The 19507-nt window shown below is 46.3% G+C and overlaps 2 protein-coding genes across 2 annotated transcripts in view; both read right to left on the bottom strand.

Annotated features, from left to right (window-relative positions):
- Nucleotides 1-18671, bottom strand: part of cnga1b (cyclic nucleotide gated channel subunit alpha 1b) — a gene marked incomplete at its 3' end in the record, with an annotated part of 21980 nt that extends 3309 nt beyond the window's left edge. The window contains exons 1-7 of the mRNA XM_084043233.1: nucleotides 18628-18671; nucleotides 18203-18309; nucleotides 3312-3486; nucleotides 2575-2711; nucleotides 1855-2027; nucleotides 1027-1152; nucleotides 167-319 (exon numbers count right to left, since the gene is read on the bottom strand). Coding sequence (XP_083899359.1) covers nucleotides 167-319; nucleotides 1027-1152; nucleotides 1855-2027; nucleotides 2575-2711; nucleotides 3312-3486; nucleotides 18203-18309; nucleotides 18628-18656 — 900 coding nt within the window. The 5' untranslated portion in view covers nucleotides 18657-18671. The remainder of the gene's footprint in view (nucleotides 1-166; nucleotides 320-1026; nucleotides 1153-1854; nucleotides 2028-2574; nucleotides 2712-3311; nucleotides 3487-18202; nucleotides 18310-18627) is intronic.
- LOC311034694 (vesicle-associated membrane protein-associated protein A-like) lies at nucleotides 4896-5732 on the bottom strand (the record flags this gene model as incomplete). The annotated part of the gene is made up of 1 exon (XM_084042650.1): nucleotides 4896-5732. One exon carries the CDS (start codon nucleotides 5730-5732, stop codon nucleotides 4896-4898), a length of 837 nt encoding a protein of 278 aa, XP_083898776.1.
- Nucleotides 18672-19507: the final 836 nt, after the last annotated feature.

The following is a 19507-nucleotide window of genomic DNA, read 5'->3' on the forward strand; positions in this document are numbered from 1 at the left end:
ACAAGAACCGCTGGGGGGGGGGGGGGGGGTGTGTGTGTGTGTGTGTGTGTGTGTGTGTGTGTGTGTGTGTGTGTGTGCGTGTGCGTGTGCGCGTGCGCGTGCGCGTGCGTGCGCGTGCGCGCGCGTGCGTGCGCGTGCGTGTGCGTGTGTGTGTGTGTGTGTGTACCTTCTTCAGAGTGTCTAGGTGAACGTTGATAGCGATCTCAGCTCTCAGTTTATCAGGCAGATACATCAACACAGACTTCTCATCTACTGCCTTCTTATTGGTCCACAGGTAATCAAACCACTTGATCACCCGCTTCTCCAGGTCTTTAGTCACCTGACAGAGAGAGAGAGAGAGAGAGAGAGAGAGAGAGAGAGAGAGAGAGAGAGAGAGAGAGATAGAGAGAGAGAGAGAGAGAGAGAGAGAGAAGAGAGACTTTTTTACTTTAAAAAAAACTGTTTGCTAAAAACAAAAACCTTGTTCTCACACTTTACTTCTCACTCAACAATCACAGTATGAAAAAAAAACTTGTATCCAAAACATGGATAAAAACCCAAAACATAACCCCTCATCCTCAACTGAACAGATTGAACAGATCATTATAACACCACTGTTGCACAAAAGTGTCCAGAATGTTCATCTCCTTGTAAAATCTAAAGTCTATCCATACCCTTGCCTTCACCAATGAGATGAACACACTGACTAGATCCTGCACCACTTCCCTTTCTATCTTGTTGCTTCTTTCTGAAGCTCATATACTGTTAGATGGCATGGATACTGTTAGACAGTATGGATACCTGTCTGAAGCTCACATACTGTTAGACGGCATGGATACCTGTCTGAAGCTCACATACTGTTAGATGGTATAGATACCTGTCTGAAGCTCATATACTGTTAGATGGTGTGGATAAGCATACCTTTCTGAAGCTCATATACTGTTAGATGGTGTGGATAAGCATACCTGTCTGAAGCTCATATACTGTTAGATGGTGTGGATCCCTGTCTGAAGCTCATATACTGTTAGATGGTATGAATAAGCATACCTTTCTGAAGCTCATATACTGTTTGATGGCATCGATACGAGCTTGGAAGTCGGCTCTGGCAGCGTTCATGTTGGTGATCATGGAACCCACGTTACCCACGATGGTGGCAAAGATCAACACACCCACCTGGACACAATACAACACAATACCACACAATACCACACAATACCACACATTACCACACAATACCACACAATACAACACAATACAACACAATACCACACAATGGAACACATTACCACACAACACAACACAATACAACACAATACAACACAATGGAACACAATGGAACACAATACAATATAATGGAATAGAGCAGAGACATATAAAGGTAGACAAAGATGCTAATGTTTCCGGTAGCGGTAGGAGACTCAAAGTTGACACTTTGAGTCTCCTACCGGAGCCGCCGCCGTGATCATTTCTCCAAAGTCAATGAAGCAACTCATTAGATTAGATTAGATTAGATTAGATTAGATTAGATTAGATTCCTCTGGAGTTACATCATGGCGAGGTAACTACACAACCCAAACCTCCACCAAAGTGGTCTGGCCCTTTAACTACTATACAGTGTTGCCATTTCTGCTTAGTATAAGCAACTTTTTTGTGTCTGTAAAGTCGCTTTTTTGTTTGTTTGTTTGTTTGTTTGTTTGTTTGTTTGTTTGTTTGTTTGTTTGTTTTTAAAGTGTTTTTTCTTATTTGGGCTTCCTTTCTAAATGTTTAAATCAGTTTGTTCTCAAACGTTTTCATGTCAAGGACCACCCAAATGTTATAATTGTTATGTCATAATTGTGACAGGCCAGTGACATCACGCCGTTAAGCCACACCCACCAGGAAGTCGGTGACGACGAAGAAGTACTCGGAGTTCTCCACAGGGGGCGGTGTTTCACCGATGGTGGTGAGAGTCAGCGTGGACCAGTACATGCTGAAGGCGTACTTCCTGACAAGACGAGCAAACTCTGGTTTCTCAGGAGACGGATAAACAAACTTATCATGACCGAAACCTAGAGAGAGAGAGAGAGAGAGAGAGAGAGAGAGAGAGAGAGAAAGACCACTTTATCCGTTTATACGTTGTCTATTAAAAAATAGCAGATATACAAGCACGTGGCATGTCACTTCGTGCCACGCTTCGTGTTTGTACATCTGCTATTTTTGAAAACGAATAATTGAAACAAATCATTTTGAATTGATTTGAACACAGATCTTTCAATTTAAAGGGATAGTTCACCCCCAAAATATATTTTTTCCTATGGATTAGTCACTCCATGGAGACTTGAATTCATGGATATGTTTTAGTGTTTGTCTCATTCCTAAGACAATGATTTGATGACCAGCGAACCGGTAGGCAGCGGTTCCGGTAGGAGACACAGAGGAGACTCTTTGTGTCTCCTACCGGAACCGGAACCGCCGGAATTATTGCCTTAGGAATGAGACAAAAACGAAACAATATCCATGAATTCAAGTCTCCATGAGGTGACTAACCATAGAAAATGTTTCATTTAAGTCTTTTTTAAAACCCGTATGGTGAGATAAGAAGGAGGTGAAGCGTACCGATGGCCTTGGAGAAGGAGTAGTAGAGACAGGCGTTCCAGTGGATGATGATGACGATGTACATGACCAGGTTACTGATACGTAGCAGGTTAGGAAAGTTAGTACGAGTCTCTGTCCTCTGGAAGAACTCTAACATCCTGGAGAGAACAGAGAGGAGAGTTAGAACTACAACATCCTAGTTAGAACTACAACATCCTGTTTAGTTAGGACTACAACATTCTGTTTAGTTAGAACTACAACATCCTGTTTAGTTAGAACTACAACATCGTAGTTAAACTACAACATCCCTACAACATCCTAGTTAGAACTACAACATCCTGTTTAGTTAGAACTACAACATCCTAGTTAGAACTACAAAATCCTGTAGTTAGAACTACAACATCCTAGTTAGAACTACAACATCCTGTTTAGTTAGAACTACAACATCCTAGTTAGAACTAAAACATCCTGTAGTTAGAACTACAACATCCTAGTTAGAACTACAACATCCTGTAGTTAGAACTACAACATCCTAGTTAGAACTACAACATCCTGTAGTTAGAACTACACCATCCTAGTTGGAACCACAAGATCCTGTAGTTAGAACTACAACATTGCAACTGCAACATGTAGTGTGCACGTGCGTGCGTGTGCGTGCGCGCGTGCGCGCGTGCGCGCGTGCGCGTGTGCGCGTGTGTGCGTGCGCGTGTGTGCGTGTGTGCGTGTGTGCGTGTGTGTGTGTGTGTGTGTGTGTGTACCTGTTGAATCGGAGCAGTTTGTTCATTCGTATCTCGGGGAACTTCAGACCGAACACAAAGTAGCAGAAGTCGGTGGGAATCATGGAGACCATGTCCATCTTGAACTGAACACTGTTTGTATAACGATCTATGAGCTTCTGTCTGTCCTTCACCAGAAGACCCTGTTCCAGATACCCTACACACACACACACACACACACACACACACACACACACACACACACACACACACACACACACACACACACACACACACACACACACACACTGTTCATTAATTGAAGAACAATGGCTTCTATGTCAGCATGCTAACTTCTCCAGGAAGAGAAAGACTATAGTTTCTATTAAGCTTGGAATCCCAGATCAGAATAGAGGTGGAGCAACTCATCTCACTTTAACATCTTTATTGACAATGAAAATGTATAATTAAAATGTGTATTTGTGTATTCATTCATTCATCCTATATTAACATTTGATGTGATGGAAAAAGTACTACATTTTTACTTAAGTAAAAGTATCAATACTGCAACGTAGAATTTACAAGTAGAAGTCTGGAATTCAAAATGTACTTGAGTAAAAGTACAAAAGTATTGGTATTCCACCACTGCATTTGCTAGAGGGTGCTTGGACGGTGTTCATCACAAACGTAACGTGCGGACCGGCGAGGCACACCGATCCACACCAAACGTGACACTGGTGTCAGGGGTCCACCAAGAAGTCACACCAGGGGCCCCGGGGGGGCATAATGGACCATGGTGAAATCGTCACCAAACTTGGCACAGATACTGCTCATGGGTCGATGTGAACGCACCTAAACTGGTTTAAACTGGAACGCTGTGGTGATCAGTGGAACTCCATGGCTGATGTCATATCGATGACATCATATTTGGGCAAGAGTGATTGGTGGATCTATGACGTACAGTATGACTCCATATTTGGGCAAGGTTTCAGCCAGATCTGACGGCCATTCACTTCTATTATTATGGAAGCCTGACACAGTGCCCTGCCAGCCTCATCCTTGTCTGTGACCCCTGGTAGGTCCCGTAGAGGACCACATCTCTGATGTGTGCTAATCTTTGGTAGATGCCATTCAGGATTGTAAAAATGAGACTGTACTTCAGTCAATATTTTCCTCAGAAGGAATATATTTGTACTGAGAAACAAAAGAACAATAATACTAATAATATAAAGTCTATATTGGTGTTGTCAGGGACAGGACATGACAGAAATGTACAAGGAAGGAGGCACCGAAATCGTGCGATGGACTCAAAACATTTCCTAAGAGAACTGATCAACTTCAGAGGTAATACAGTAGAACGGTGTTCTATGATAGAGGTATTACCGTCTTTGTTCCAGGTTCCAGGATCTTTTTAAAACAACACCTAACATTCCATTCAAAAACTACCTTCAGGGATCTTCATATGGCCAAATATGGGCATATGTTGGATCGACGTTTCCGGACAACGCATGCCGAGCATGATGTCAATCGGTCGGACTGTCGGTCGGTAGGTTTTCTCGCAGAGATTCCGGGGGACGGGGTTGGTGGTGAGAGAGAGCCGTTGCTGGCATGCCACGTTCTCCCAGTTCATAAGACGAACTTCCCGAGGAAGATTCCGACGAAGACGCTGGCGGCGAGGACCGCGAGGAGCCGGGGCAGCGAGGAGGCGGAGCTGGTCTCTCGGCTTCCGAGGAGGATCAGGGCGTCGGAGTTTGACGTCACCTGGTCCCAGCAGCTCAAACACAGGTCCCTGAGCTGCCGGTTCTCCTCGGCCAGTCTTCTGGTCTCGGCCTGCAGCCTCTTGCACTCCTCCAGGACTTTATTTAGCTCAGTGTCGTTCAGAGAGGAACCGACAGGGGGCGCCGGGGCCACGGCCACAGGCGGCGCCAGGGCCACGGCCGCACAGGGCTCGTCGCCCATAGCCGTGTTCTTCACAGGAGCCGCTTTGGTGGCATCCTCGTCGTCGTCAAACACTTTGGTGGCGTCCGTGGCGTCGAAATATTTGGCGCCATCATCCGCGTCTACCGTCGGCCGCTTCACTTTCGGGTGGTTCTCGGAAGGCAGCTCAAAGACGCACCTCAGCTTTGAGGTTTTCGCGTCTCTCCACAACGAATCCGTGTCGTCGGAAATGCCCGGTGGCGTGAAAACGGCCTGAACCATGAACCTCTGCTTGATCTTGTCGTCGGGGTCGTAGTCGAAGGGCTGCAGCGTCACGGACACGGTGACCGCGGCCCCGGCCGTGATGACGCCGCTGTTGGGTCGGACGCTGTAGCGGCGCGGAGCCGTCGTTTTGACCTTGAAACACACTCTCCTGTCGGACGGGTTCTTCAGCGTGAGGCTGGTGGTGACGACGCTCGTAAAGGGACCCTTGAATCTGAGGTTGGCGGGCGGGTCGAGGATCAAGATCTGTTCCGACATGGACATTATAGCTGCGAGGGAGTCGATAAAACAGAAATGGTTTTCAGCCGTAAACTCACCAAGGCTTACTAAGGCTTTTTAAAGACAGGAGTCCACAAGAAACAGAGAAACCCTGCACACTGAGACGAACGTTAAGGCTTTTTGGATGCAAAGAATAGCAGAATCGTTTTTAATTATAAAAGTGCAAAAAGTGCAAAATCATGAATAAAAGTGACAGAGAATGGATGTTTCAGTCCTCAGACCATCACCACACACACACACACAGACTGTGCGAATCCTCTGAGAATGTAAAATGCTTTCTATGAAGCAATGTTTAAATAATAATAAAATGCTCATTTGGGTAAAAAGATGCTTCCTTAATATGGCTAATTGGGGTTGCTATGGCGATTAATTTGCCATATATGGGAGACCGACAGGCATCGGCTTCCCCGATTGGCCGGCCTGACCCCATCGGCTTTGCCGATTGGCCGAGCTCGTGCCGACATGCCAATATAAGTGGTACCGAGCGCAGAGAGAGACCGAGAGTCGACGAGTCCGCCACGATCCAGAGAGAGAGAGGTCCCAGTGTCGCCACCTAGTGTCTGACATGCTGCGCTGGACGGTCCACGTGGAGGGAGCGCCCAGGAAGGGCTACCTGGCTGCGGTGGCAGTGGGCGGGGCCACGGTCTACTCCTTCGGGGGATACTGCGACCAGGACCAGACCTACGACTTCAGGAGTCCCATCAAAGTGCACGTCTTCAACATGGTGTCCCTGAGCTGGATGAAGCTTTCCCCGCAAAACGCCGGAAACGTCGGAAGAGGAGGGGACGATGGCCTGGAGGTTCCCTCGGGGCGCGCCTGCCACACGGCCGTGCTGATCGAAGACGTCATCTACATCTGGGGCGGGCTCACCGAGCCCAGGGAGGAGTCCAGGGTGCTGTACGCGTTCGACGTGGACGCCCACCGCTGGTCCAGGCCCGGGGTCTCCGGGAGCGTCCCGGAGGCGAGGGAGGACCACTCGGCGTGCGTCCTGGGGAAGGTCATGTACGTCTTCGGAGGATTCAACGAGCTGACCGGCTGCACCAACGACATCTACAAGCTGGACACCTCCGACGCCGCCATGGTCTGGTCTCTGGTCAACGTCAGAGGCGCGCCGGCGCCCGTCTCCCAGCGCCACTCCGCCACCGTCATCGGGACCAAGATGTTCGTGTTCGGGGGCCTGGCGCCGCCGGACAACAACGTCAGGGTGTTCGACACGGAGAGCGACCGCTGGCTGAGCACGCCGTCCGGCCTTGGGCTCCTCCCGGAGAGGTGCAAAGGTCACTCGGCCTTCGCCTACAACGGCGAGCTGTACATCTTCGGCGGCGACAACCTCAACTGGAGGTTCAACGACTTCTGGAAGTACAACCAGGAGACGGCCTGGACCAAGGTGGAGCCCAAGGGCGTGGTGCCATGTAGGAAGACCAGCCTGTGCTGCTGCATGGTGGGGGATCACATCATCCTCTTCGGGGGGAACGGCTTCACGTCCGACGACCTGTACATCCTGGACCTGAGCCCTAGCCTGAAGACGCTGTGTAAGCTAGCGGTGCTGCAGCACGGTCTGGAGCAGACGGAGCTCCCGCACGACATCCGGTGGGAGCTGGAGGCCATGACGACCAACAAACGGCAAGCCAAAAGAATAAGAGCCCGCTAGTGCAGGGGTCTTCAACGTTTCCAGGCCAAAGACCCCCCTAGCTGAGAGAGAGATGAAGCAGGGACCCCCTCCTCTGTATTGTATAAAATTGTATTTTTTTTGTTTACTTGGTCTGCTCTTTTTTCCCTCTACACCTCTTTGCCAAAAATAGCTGATCTACAAGCTCACAACGCCTCGCGCTGCGAGGCGTTGTGAGCTTGTAGATCGGCTATTTTTTGGCTAAAGTTCTCCTCAGGAAAAGGGATGCTAGTGGTTAATGTAAAAAAAAAAAATCATATCACACAAAGATTTGGCGGACCCCCTGTAGTAACTCTGAGGACCCCCTAGGGGACCCCCTGTTGAAGACCCCTGCGCTAGTGTAAATGTGATGCCCACTAAAGTGTGATCACATTAGTGTGATTGTTTTATGTGTCACAGTGTTTTGAGAAGTGTTTGTATTGTATTTTCCTTTTAAACCCAGGTTGTGTCTTTGTGTAATGTTTTCACCAAAACAACAATAACTTTGGTCAATAGGTGGCAGTGTAACACCTTGGTTTCAACCTGTTTTGCCTTCTGAGCTTGTCGTCCACTGAGGTAGTCTAGTGCGCATGTGCCACTGGTTCTTCTCATAACTGAGAGGAGACTCGGTGGAAACAAGAGCATGTTCCTCTGTCTCTATTTCTTCTAAACCATTTCAACCTGTTTTCCAGGTACATATATATCTGTGAATAGGTGCCAGATCCTGGTACCTGTAACAGTTTATTGGGGGCTCGTCCGGGATCAGCGCCACCTGCTGGCTGGAAGCTGATCCAGAGATACTGATCTAGGACCAAAAGTGACCTGATGAACCAGGGAGCAACACCCGGTGTAAAGGTCCACTGATGAAAGAGCATTCTTCAGCCACACCAACTGAAGCAAGGTGTCTCATCTGATGAAGAGTAAACACAGAGCTGTGTCAACTACTACTTCTAATGAAGAGTGAGAAAGACAGTGCTGTGTCAACTACTACAGTACATCTGATGAGGAGAAAGCCCAGTGCTGTGCGAATCACTGGTGAAGATTACAGACTGTGCTTTGCCAGTTGCTACGTCTGATGAAGATAACAAACTGTGTTGTGCCAACCACTACATCTGATGAAGATTACAGACTGTGTTTTGCTAATTGCTACATCTGATGAAGAGTAAGGACTGCTGTGTAGAAAGAACCACCCATCACGGCTAGAGACTGCAAAGTGATCCTGGACTGTGAACCAAGTGCAAGGAAGGAATCGGGAAGCAGCCATGGCAGACAGTGAGAGGAAAAGTTTGGTGTGGGCCATCAAAAAGAGCCTGCTCACTCTACCTGCCAATGACCTGTTTCAGATTGCAAAGGCTTTGGTTCAAGTGCCAGGGATGGACCAGTCTCTTCTGTCTCATCTCACCGCCGAGGATGAAGAGGGTTGTTTCAACTACATCAACGACTATGTGTACAGTAAGGCCTTACTAGATTTAGAGGATAAAGGATTAGCACATTTACTAGACATGAAAGATGTGATTGATAGAATCATACAGGTTCAAGGTTCGGGTGTAAAAGAGGGTACAGCACATGGTTCATTTTCTAACAGTCAAGTTGATGGTGTCAATGTTGAAGTGAATAAGGATGTCATTGTTGTTAGTGAGGCTGCTGAAAATGTGACCACTCATGATGCAAATCTGCAGCAGATGCTTACTAGTTATGAGGAGCTGAGTAAACAAATTTTGCAGTACATGCCCACACACACCCCACCAAATGTTCCTCAGCCACAGTCAAAAGTTCAGTCCATGTCACTAGGTAGGAATGCACCAGACACCAATGGTAAAGGTGAACACCCTACATCTGTGTCACAAGACAAGCTGGTCTCTCTACGAGAGCTTTCTTTCCTCCATCGCAGGGAGTTTAAGCTCCAGGGAGGTCAGATTGGAGATCAGGGGTCAGACATTAGTTATAGCAGTGTCTGCAGGCAAATTGAAGAAGGTTTGAAGGAACAGTTCAACGATGCAGAGGTTGTGAGAGCAGTCTTGAGAGTTATCAAACCTGGCAACTTTAAAGACATGTTAATGGTTAAGGATGATTTAACTGTTGATGAGCTGAAGGGTTTTCTTCATTCCCACCTTGGTGAACAAAGTAACACAGAGCTGTTTCAAGAACTTATGTGCACTAAACAAAAAGATAGTGAAACACCACAGCAGTTCTTATACAGAGTCATAGGACTTAAACAAAAGATTTTGCTTGCCTCAAAACATGCTGATACTGATGTTAAATACAATGCAAGTACAGTTCAGGATGTTTTTCTCCACACTGTGTATCAAGGTCTAGGCCACAAGCATGATGACATTCGTAGAGAGCTCAAACCATTACTTGTAGACCCCAGTGTCCCTGATGAGGTCATCCTCAAACAGATGAAGAAAGTGATGAGTGATGAAAGTGAAAGACAGCGACGTTTAGGCCCAGCCAACCGTCAGAGACCCACAAATGTACACAGCGCAGAGGTTGAGGTTAATGCAGCTCAGGCTCCCCCTAGCGTCAGAGAGGAGAGCTCAGGAAAGAAACCTAAGCCAGACATGATCCATCAGTTGACAGAAAAGGTTGAAAAGCTGACTAATCTTGTTGAGCTCATGCAACAGTCTATCCATCCCCAAAAGTCAGAACAGCAGGCACAGGTCAGAACAGGCAAGACAGACAGGCAGAGAGAGAGACCATTTGGCTGTGTTAAATGTGTCGAACAGAAATTGCCTAACTGCCCTCACTGTTTCCACTGTGGTGAGGAAGGCCACAGAGCTGTGGGCTGCCTGAAGAGACCTCCACGGCAGGGAAACTGGAGCCGGTCCCTGCAGGGGGACAACCATTGACCGGTTCCAAATTACTGTCCCAAACTGACACCTGTCATACTAGTGAGCCTGACAAGGAAAGAGTCAAAGAGAAAAAGTATGGCCCTGAAACAAAAGACAAAGTTATAAACGAGATACAGAAGCAACCAGGTACCCCTGTCCCCACCCCTGACTTACCTTACAGCAAAAGTGAATGCCTCGCCAAGCTCGTGGGGAGAAGGGCTCTCACCCATTGTAACCTAAACGGTTTAGCAGTCAGTGCTCTGCTTGACACGGGGGCCCAAGTAAGCATGATTGATAGAGTTTGGAAAAACAGATACTTACCTGACATGCCTGTTAGACCCCTTAATGAAATCATGAGTGATGAAGAGGAGTTAGAAGTCTATGCAGTAAATGGTGAGATCCTTCCATTTGATGGCTGGGTGGCCCTTACAGTTAATTTGAAGGGGAATGAAAATCCTAACCTGTCAATCACTGTGCCTTTCCTTGTAAGCAGTCTTGCTCTGGACACACCCCTGCTGGGCTTTAATGTGCTGGAGGTGATGATACAGGAACAACCGGGAAGCCTGATTCCAACCCTCACTAGCCTGCTCTGTAACGCCATGGTGATACCAGCAGAGAAAGCAGAGCTCCTGGTGAACTTCATTCAGACTGACAAACTCCCTGTGCAACTTGGCCGCCTACGAACAGGTAGACAAGACACTGTCATTCTAGCAGGTCAGGTGGCCTGGGTCAAATGCCAAGTCCCGCCCCACATGGAACTGTCTGACCCAATCTTCCTGTTTGAGCCTGATGACAACAGCATACCACTGGCGGAGCTGGATGTTGGAGAAGGCCTGCTGAAGGTGCAAAACCCCAGAAAGCCCTATATAACAGTGCCTGTGGGGAACAACACAAAACATGCAGTCACTCTCCCAAGAAAGACAGCCCTTGGCAGTATTCACTGTGTTGAGAAAGTCATCACAACAGACTCACCTGAAACCCCCCAGCCCCCAGTGACCGTCAGCAGTGCCGCCATAACCCCCACTGTCACCAGCCCATCCCCATTTCAACCCCCCATCCCACCTGAAACCCCCAAGCCCACACTGCCCCTCAACAGTGCTGCTTCGACGTCAGCTGTCCCCAGTCCCACTCCATTCCAACCCCCTGCCGACCTCAGTCACCTTGATGATCAACAGCAGGAAATAGTGAACAAGATGCTCTGTGAAGAGGCTGGAGCTTTTGCACAGGACAGTAATGATATTGGATGCATACCGAGCCTGCAGATGACAATCACCCTCCATGACACAGTCCCTGTCCAGAAAACGTACTCATCAGTCCCAAAGCCACTGTTTAAGGAGGTAAAGGAGTACATACAGGAACTGTTAATGAAAGGCTGGATAGTTAAGTCCAAGTCCCCGTATTCTGCCCCAGTTGTCTGTGTCAGGAAGAAGGACGGCAGCCTGCGTCTGTGCATAGATTACCGCCTCCTGAATAAAAAGACTGTCCCTGATCGCCACCCGTTGCCTAGAATACAAGATCTGACTGACACCCTTGGGGGCTATACCTGGTTTAGTATTTTAGATCAAGGGAAAGCCTACCACCAGGGCTTTGTTGCAGAGGGTTCGCGCCCTTTCACCGCCTTCATTACTCCGTGGGGTCTCTACGAGTGGGTCCGTATCCCATTTGGACTCTCAAATGCTCCTGCAACATTCCAGCGGAGCATGGAGGAGATGCTAGGCCCCCTCAGGGACGAATGCTGCATCCCGTATCTAGACGACGTACTCTGTTATGCAAAAACATTTGAAGAACATGTCGAGACCATCCGTAAAGTTCTCCAGGCCCTTCAACGTCACGGAGTGAAATTGAGACCTGAGAAATGTGATCTCTTCAAACATGAAGTCCGGTACGTGGGTCGCCTTGTGTCAGCAGAAGGAGTCAAAGTAGACCCACGAGACCTTGAAGCTGTGAAAGCCCTGTCAAGTAAGACGCCAAGAACCGTTGGTGAGGTGAGGAAAGTAACAGGATTTTTGGGGTATTTCCGTTCCTACATCCAGGATTTTTCCCGGATTGCCAGACCCATTTATGAGCTGCTCCAAACTAAACCAGGGCAGGCTCCAATCCCAGCACGTAGTAAAAACCCCAAACGGCCCCAGTTGCCCTCCAGAGAGCCCATAGAATGGACCACTGAACAGCAGAGAGCCCTTGAAAAACTGATTGACCTCCTCACAAACCCCCCTGTCTTGGCGTATCCTGATTTTAACCACCCCTTCAGACTGCATACTGATGCCTCAGACCAAGGCCTAGGAGCTGTTCTGTATCAGCATCAAAACGGAAAATTGAGAGTCATTGGATATGGATCAAGGACATTGTCACCAGCCGAACGCAATTACCATATGCATAGTGGAAAACTGGAGTTCCTCGCATTAAAATGGGCTGTGTGTGAAAAGTTCCGCGATTACCTGTACTATGCGCCACACTTCACTATCTACACCGACAACAACCCGTTGACCTATGTCATGAGTACAGCCAAGCTCAATGCGGTCGGTCATCGGTGGGTTGGGGAACTCGCAGATTTCAGGTTTGATGTCAAATACAGGCCAGGAAAGTCCAATATAGACGCAGACACCCTATCTCGCCTCCCACTGGATATGGAGAGGTATGAAAGGACCTGTACAGAGGAGCTCTCCAATGAAGCAGTGCGTGCGACATGGGATGGAAGTCAAGCAGCAGAAAGGAAAGACGTGGCATGGGTTGCAGCGCTTAACATCTCTTCCCCAGACTCTAACCAGCAGTCTCATCCTAACCTGCAAACCATCAGTCACGATGAGCTAGTAAAGGCCCAAAGAGAGGATCAAGCCATAAATACGATTATGGAGTTGAAAGAGTCAAACACAAAGTTGACAGATGAAGTGCGCAAAACTGTAAGTGGAGCGACCCGAAAGCTTCTTCATGAATGGAGCAGATTATACATTGACAATGACCTCCTTTACAGAAAGACCAATCAGCACAAGCAGTTAGTCCTCCCTGTAAAATACAGAACACTCGCTCTGAAACATCTACATAATGAGATGGGCCATGTTGGGACGGAAAGAGTGCTCCACCTCGCACGGGAGAGATTCTACTGGCCCTTTATGTCCAAAGAGATTGAGGAGTATGTGACACGAAAATGTCCATGCATCAAGTCTAAAAAGCCTGTCACACACATTCGAGCTCCCATGGGCAGCATCACCTCCAACTTCCCTTTAGAGCTCGTGTGTATTGATTACCTACATCTGGAAACCAGCGTTGGAGGGTACGAATACATTCTAGTGGTGATCGATCATTTCACTAGATTTGCCCAGGCATACCCCACAAAGAACAAAAGTGGAAAAACAGCTGCAGAGCGTATCTTTAATGACTACATACCCAAATTCGGTTATATGTCTAAATTACACCATGATCAAGGCCGTGAATTTGAGAACAAACTGTTCCAAACACTGCAACAGCTGTCTGGAGTTGGCCACTCTAGAACATCACCCTACCATCCACAGAGCAACCCGGCTGAGAGGCTCAATAGAACCATACTCCAGATGTTGAGGACGTTGACTGAAAGTGAGAAACTGCGGTGGAAGGATCACCTCCCGCAGGTATTACACGCTTATAACTGTACCAAACATGAATCCACTGGTTACTCACCCTTTTTCCTCCTCTACGGCCGTCATCCACATCTCCCAGTTGACTTGCTGTTTGGGTTAACTGAGGAAAAGGAATCATACTCACCTAGAGGATATGCAGAGAAATGGGCTGAGAAAATGTCAGAAGCCTACCGTATTGCTTGTGACAATAGTAAGAAATCCAGTGCAAGGGGAAAAGTATCTTATGACAAGAAAGCAAAAGGAATCGTACTACAGGCAGGAGACAGAGTTCTGGTAAGAAACCTCAGTCAGCGTGGAGGACCAGGCAAGTTGAGGTCTTACTGGGAGAAGGCTATCTATGTGGTCAAAAGCCAGCTTGCTGAGAGTCCAGTGTATATTGTCTGCCCTGAGCACGGAGACCAGAAGAAAACCAGAACATTACATCGCAATCTCCTGTTACTGGTGAATGACTTACCTGTGGAAATGACTCCACCCCAAACCAGAACTGTCCCTGAAAAGAAAAGAAAAGACAGACAGAAACAAAGAAGAGTGTCAGACACACAAAGACAAGCAGACATGAGTGACAGCACTGACAGTGATTCAGATGATGATAGTAACGGTGGATACTGGCTAAGGATACCTGCTGAGAGAACAGAGGAAAGAGCTCTTGTACACCGTGAGCAACTACCTGAATACATACCTGTCATGTCACCTGAAGAAAGTGAAGACGAAGAGAGAGAAAACACAGATGGAAACTTACCTGTCTTGGCCAGACCTGATGTCACAGAACCTGAGGGAGAAGAGGAAAATGAGTACCCATATCCTAACCCAGCCCAATCCCCAATACCCCAGCCCAGTCCACAAGCCCAATCTCCAATCCCCCGGCCCAGTCCCAGAGCCCAATCCCAAGCCTCACCTGTAGAACAGGTTCAGTCAGAGGTCAGGAGGTCTGCCCGTGACAGAAAGCCCAGACAGTGTCTCACGTACGATTTGCTAGGTGAACCGTCTGTGCAGGATCAGGTTACCGTTAACTCAGTGTTAGGACACACAGTACAATACTCACCTGTTGTACATACGCCTCACCACACTCCACCACCACACACACTGATGCAATACCTCCCACCCTTTGGTATGCCATACTCACATCCCATCTTCTACACCCACACACCATACACCCCGTATACTTACCATACACCCAACACACACATTCCACCCACAATGATTACCTGTTAGAGGTCCAAGAGAAAGACTAGAGGTTTAAGAGTTGAATTGAAGTGTTTTTGGAAATGTCAGGAGCCATTTTTATTTGTCAGGGAGTGTGTGATGCCCACTAAAGTGTGATCACATTAGTGTGATTGTTTTATGTGTCACAGTGTTTTGAGAAGTGTTTGTATTGTATTTTCCTTTTAAACCCAGGTTGTGTCTTTGTGTAATGTTTTCACCAAAACAACAATAACTTTGGTCAATAGGTGGCAGTGTAACACCTTGGTTTCAACCTGTTTTGCCTTCTGAGCTTGTCGTCCACTGAGGTAGTCTAGTGCGCATGCGCCACTGGTTCTTCTCATAACTGAGAGGAGACTCGGTGGAAACAAGAGCATGTTCCTCTGTCTCTATTTCTTCTAAACCATTTCAACCTGTTTTCCAGGTGGGTTATACTTCACAAAGCACACAGAAATGATTGTTGTTGTTTATGTAATGTCTGGAGTTTATTGTGTTTACTTTTTGGTTCGAATGTAAGTGTAAAACGAGTGATTGGAAAGTGTCTCATTGTTTGTAATGTTTGTAATGGCGTCCGCCACGTTGCTCCGTCGTGTGTCACGTTGATTGTGTGTGTGTCTGGGTATCACATCTCCGTTCTTTGTGTTAGATTTGTGTTTTGATAATGGCTGGCTCCACTTATTATTTAATATGTGTATTGAACAAGTATTTTGTGAACAAGTGTTCCCGTTTTTGAGGGAAATGGTTTCAAACCAGATAACTGCAAACCATGCAGCTGTAAATAGTATGTTCATTAAGTGTTACTGTTACTGATCTGATTATGCAAGTCCTAAATGGTGCTTAGAGCATCTTGTATTGTAAAAATGCACTTAGATGCAAGTGAATTAATGACCAAACGAATTTGGGAGTTGAATGCATAGTGACACAGAGGTTCCTAGGTGTTTCTTTGTATTGAAGTGAATTGACAGAGGATGTTTATGGTATGTTGTTTGATTTTGATTTCATTGTGAAGGTACTTTGGAAATGTGAATGTCATATATGTCTACATAGACAGTAAAAGTGCAGTATTGTTTTATGCTGAGTAAAAGGGGCAGTATTAAATACTGGATAAATAAAGTAAAAGGACAATGCAAAACAGTACAGTTAGGGTTTATTGTGATATGTGTTAAATGATGTGTTGAATAAATCATAACTGAGAGGAGACTCGGTGGAAACAAGAGCATGTTCCTCTGTCTCTATTTCTTCTAAACCATTTCAACCTGTTTTCCAGGTACATATATATCTGTGAATAGGTGCCAGATCCTGGTACCTGTAACATAAACACACGAAAAACAGCAAGGTACCACGTAGAAAACAAGATGTTAAATATCACAAAACAAGGGAACCAGGAGACCTGGTACTGCCAGACCCCTAGTGGTTGAAATCTGAATGGCAGGACTTCGCATGACGTGTGTGCAGAAGAAAAGAGGGACAGACCAACCGACAAAGCCTCATGTAGGCCGACCCCCTGGGTCTGGCAACAAAAATATAAAATGTGTGTGGAAAGAAAGACGAGGCGGGTCCAGCGTTTATTTAGCGAGATTAGACGCGGACGTACAGACAGACTCTCACAGACCCATTTGTAGAAAACTCTACTAGTAACCGGGACAGACACGATCAGTGATTATTACCCTCATGGAACCGGCCTGATGAAGCCCTTTGCATGGACGACACGTTGCTTTTGTTGGTTTACAAAACTAGGACGGCCTAGTCGGGTTTCTTAAGTCTTTCAGTTCTCGGAAACCGTAGCGTAGGTCCTCCCCACTCGCTTTTCGGCACGTTCCATCGAGTGGTCTTCTGAGACGCACACCCCGAATCTGAGACCGCTTGGTCAGTCGCCCTCTGAGTTCTGCCCCGGACAGACTGACTCACAGAGGTTTGGTGACTTACAGATAGAAGGTAATGGGAGAGCATTCTATTTGTGTGCAGACATTTCCTTCTGTTCTGCTAAGCGGGATCTAAACAAAATCATACAGGAGAATAGAGATCTCAGTACATGTGTTGCTTCATGAAGATCTTTTCAGTTCAACATTTCAGGCGAACAACTTGGAAAATGACTGGAAGGTTTGAGACCTCTTTGTGTGTGATCTTTTTTGTTTTGTTTTTTGTTTTGATGTTTTCCGCTCGGTCATGTGTGAGCAAAGATTCTTGATATATTACCAAGACCCCATCCCACACCTTGCCACTAGTACAAGACCCCTCTTTACAATATCTAATTTAAATCTTATAATGGAAGTCAATTACGTTGAAGCCTAATGCACATACTACACTAGAACAGGCGAAATGTGTTGAGTTTTGGAAGGCTTTCCGACCCCAACAAACGGTAGACAGACAAAATAATGTAATTTCATAATTCTGTGTTCTGGAAGCCAGATCCCCGGTTTGATCCTCCTGGAGGTTGGCTTGTGTCTCTTTCCAAACTACTGCTGCTTTTCCCTGTAAGATGAATGAATGAATGAATGAATGAATGAATGAATGAATGAATGCGGAACGTCGGAACCTCTGAATGATGTCATATTGTAGTTTTGGACCAGCTCAACCTCTGAATGATGTCATATTGTAGTTTTCGACCAGCTCAACCTCTGAATGATGTCATATTGTAGTTTTGGACCATCCGAACGTCTAAATGATGTCAAATTGTAGTTTTGGACCAGCCAAACCAAACTAACGGTTGTTCTGGTGGAGTATAAATTGGATTCAAGCGTCTTCCTGGTCAGGGACACCTCGACACATGGCCAAATAAACATTTAGTGTTTAATGTCGTGTGATTGGTTCGGGGGCAAAATAATATACCTATTTAATTATTTTTTCGCTTTTTATGGGAGGGTTGTTGCTGCTTTTTTGCCAATCAGTTATTAGCAAATTATAAGTAATTAATGATGGTACACACACTACCAATTAAATGTTTAACTGCTCCCAGATATGAATTACTATTTTAAGAGTGTGATACATTATTAGACTATCTTTGTTATTTGATTGATAACTTGACATTAAAAATTCACCAAGAGCAGAAATAGTCAGACTGATGGAAAATATACTATTATCACTTTACGTTTCATCAATCACGTGCGTGAGTGTGTCTGTCTGTGTCTGTGCGTGCGCGCGCGTGTGTGTGTGTGTTCTCACCGGTTCTGGTTCTGAACACCATGTCAGCGATGTAAACCATGTCAGATACAAAATCCACGATAAACCAGTAGTACAGGTAGTCACTCTGGAGCTCCTCAAAACTCGCCCTACACACACACACACACACACACACACACACACACACGCACGCGCGCACGCATACAAACACACACACAAACAAATGCGCACGCATGCACACACACAAACACACAGGAACACAAAGACAATTTTGAGATACTACTATACTTTGGACCAAAATGATAAATCTAATGATGTGTTTAAACGTGTTTGATCTTCTCTTATACATCACAATGTGTGTGTGTGTGTGTGTGTGTGTGTGTGTGTGTGTGCGTGCGTGCGTGCGTGCGTGCGTGCGTGCGTGCGTGCGTGCGTGCGTGCGTGCGTGCGTGCGCATGTGTGTGTACCTGGCTATAATGAAGGTCCAGTTGTACATGACGGGACATGTGATCACAGCCAGCCAATGGTAGTACGTGTTTCCTGCTGGGTCGAACACTGAGATCTCCTTAGCACTACACACACACGCACGCACGCACGCACGCACGCACGCACGCACGCACGCACGCACGCACGCACGCACACACACACACACACACACACACACACACACACACACACACACACACACACACACACACACACACAGGATGAAGGGTTGAGATTAAGCTGTAAATACATGAATTTATTAAATGTATTAATATTATTATCAGTGGTGCTAAGTAACTACCTTTACTCAAGTACTTGACTTAAGTACACTTTTGAGGATTTTTTTACTTTACTGGAGTATTTTCCATTTTCAATACTTTTACTTCTCCACTACATCTCAGAGGCAAATATTGTACTTTTACTCCATTACAATTATTTGAAAACTTTAGTTACTAGTTACTTTGTAGATTTTGATTATTGTTACAAAACATATATTAACCACTTCAGCCCTATATACATGCGTCGCGATGCGACGCATTGTGAGCTTGTAGATCTGCTATTTTCAAATGATTTTTATACATTTTGAACTTGAAATGGGACATTCTGCATAATGACTACTTTTACTTTTGGTACTTTATGTCTATTTGATGCAAATACTTTTGTTCTTTTACTCAAGTAAATTTTGAATTTCTGACTTTTACTTGTAACAGAGTATTTCTACATTGCGGTTTTGATACTTTTACTTTTAAGTAAAGAACGTGAGTACTTGTTCCACCACAGAAGGGATAATGAACAGTTGAACTTACGCTTCTTCTTTTGCTTTCTTCTCCTTCTCCTCCTTGTCTTTCTTGGCCTTCTCCT

Source organism: Gymnoscopelus microlampas (assembly GCF_963454915.1).
Source record: "Gymnoscopelus microlampas genome assembly, chromosome: 19".
In the NCBI taxonomy this organism is placed as follows: Eukaryota; Metazoa; Chordata; class Actinopteri; order Myctophiformes; family Myctophidae; genus Gymnoscopelus; species Gymnoscopelus microlampas.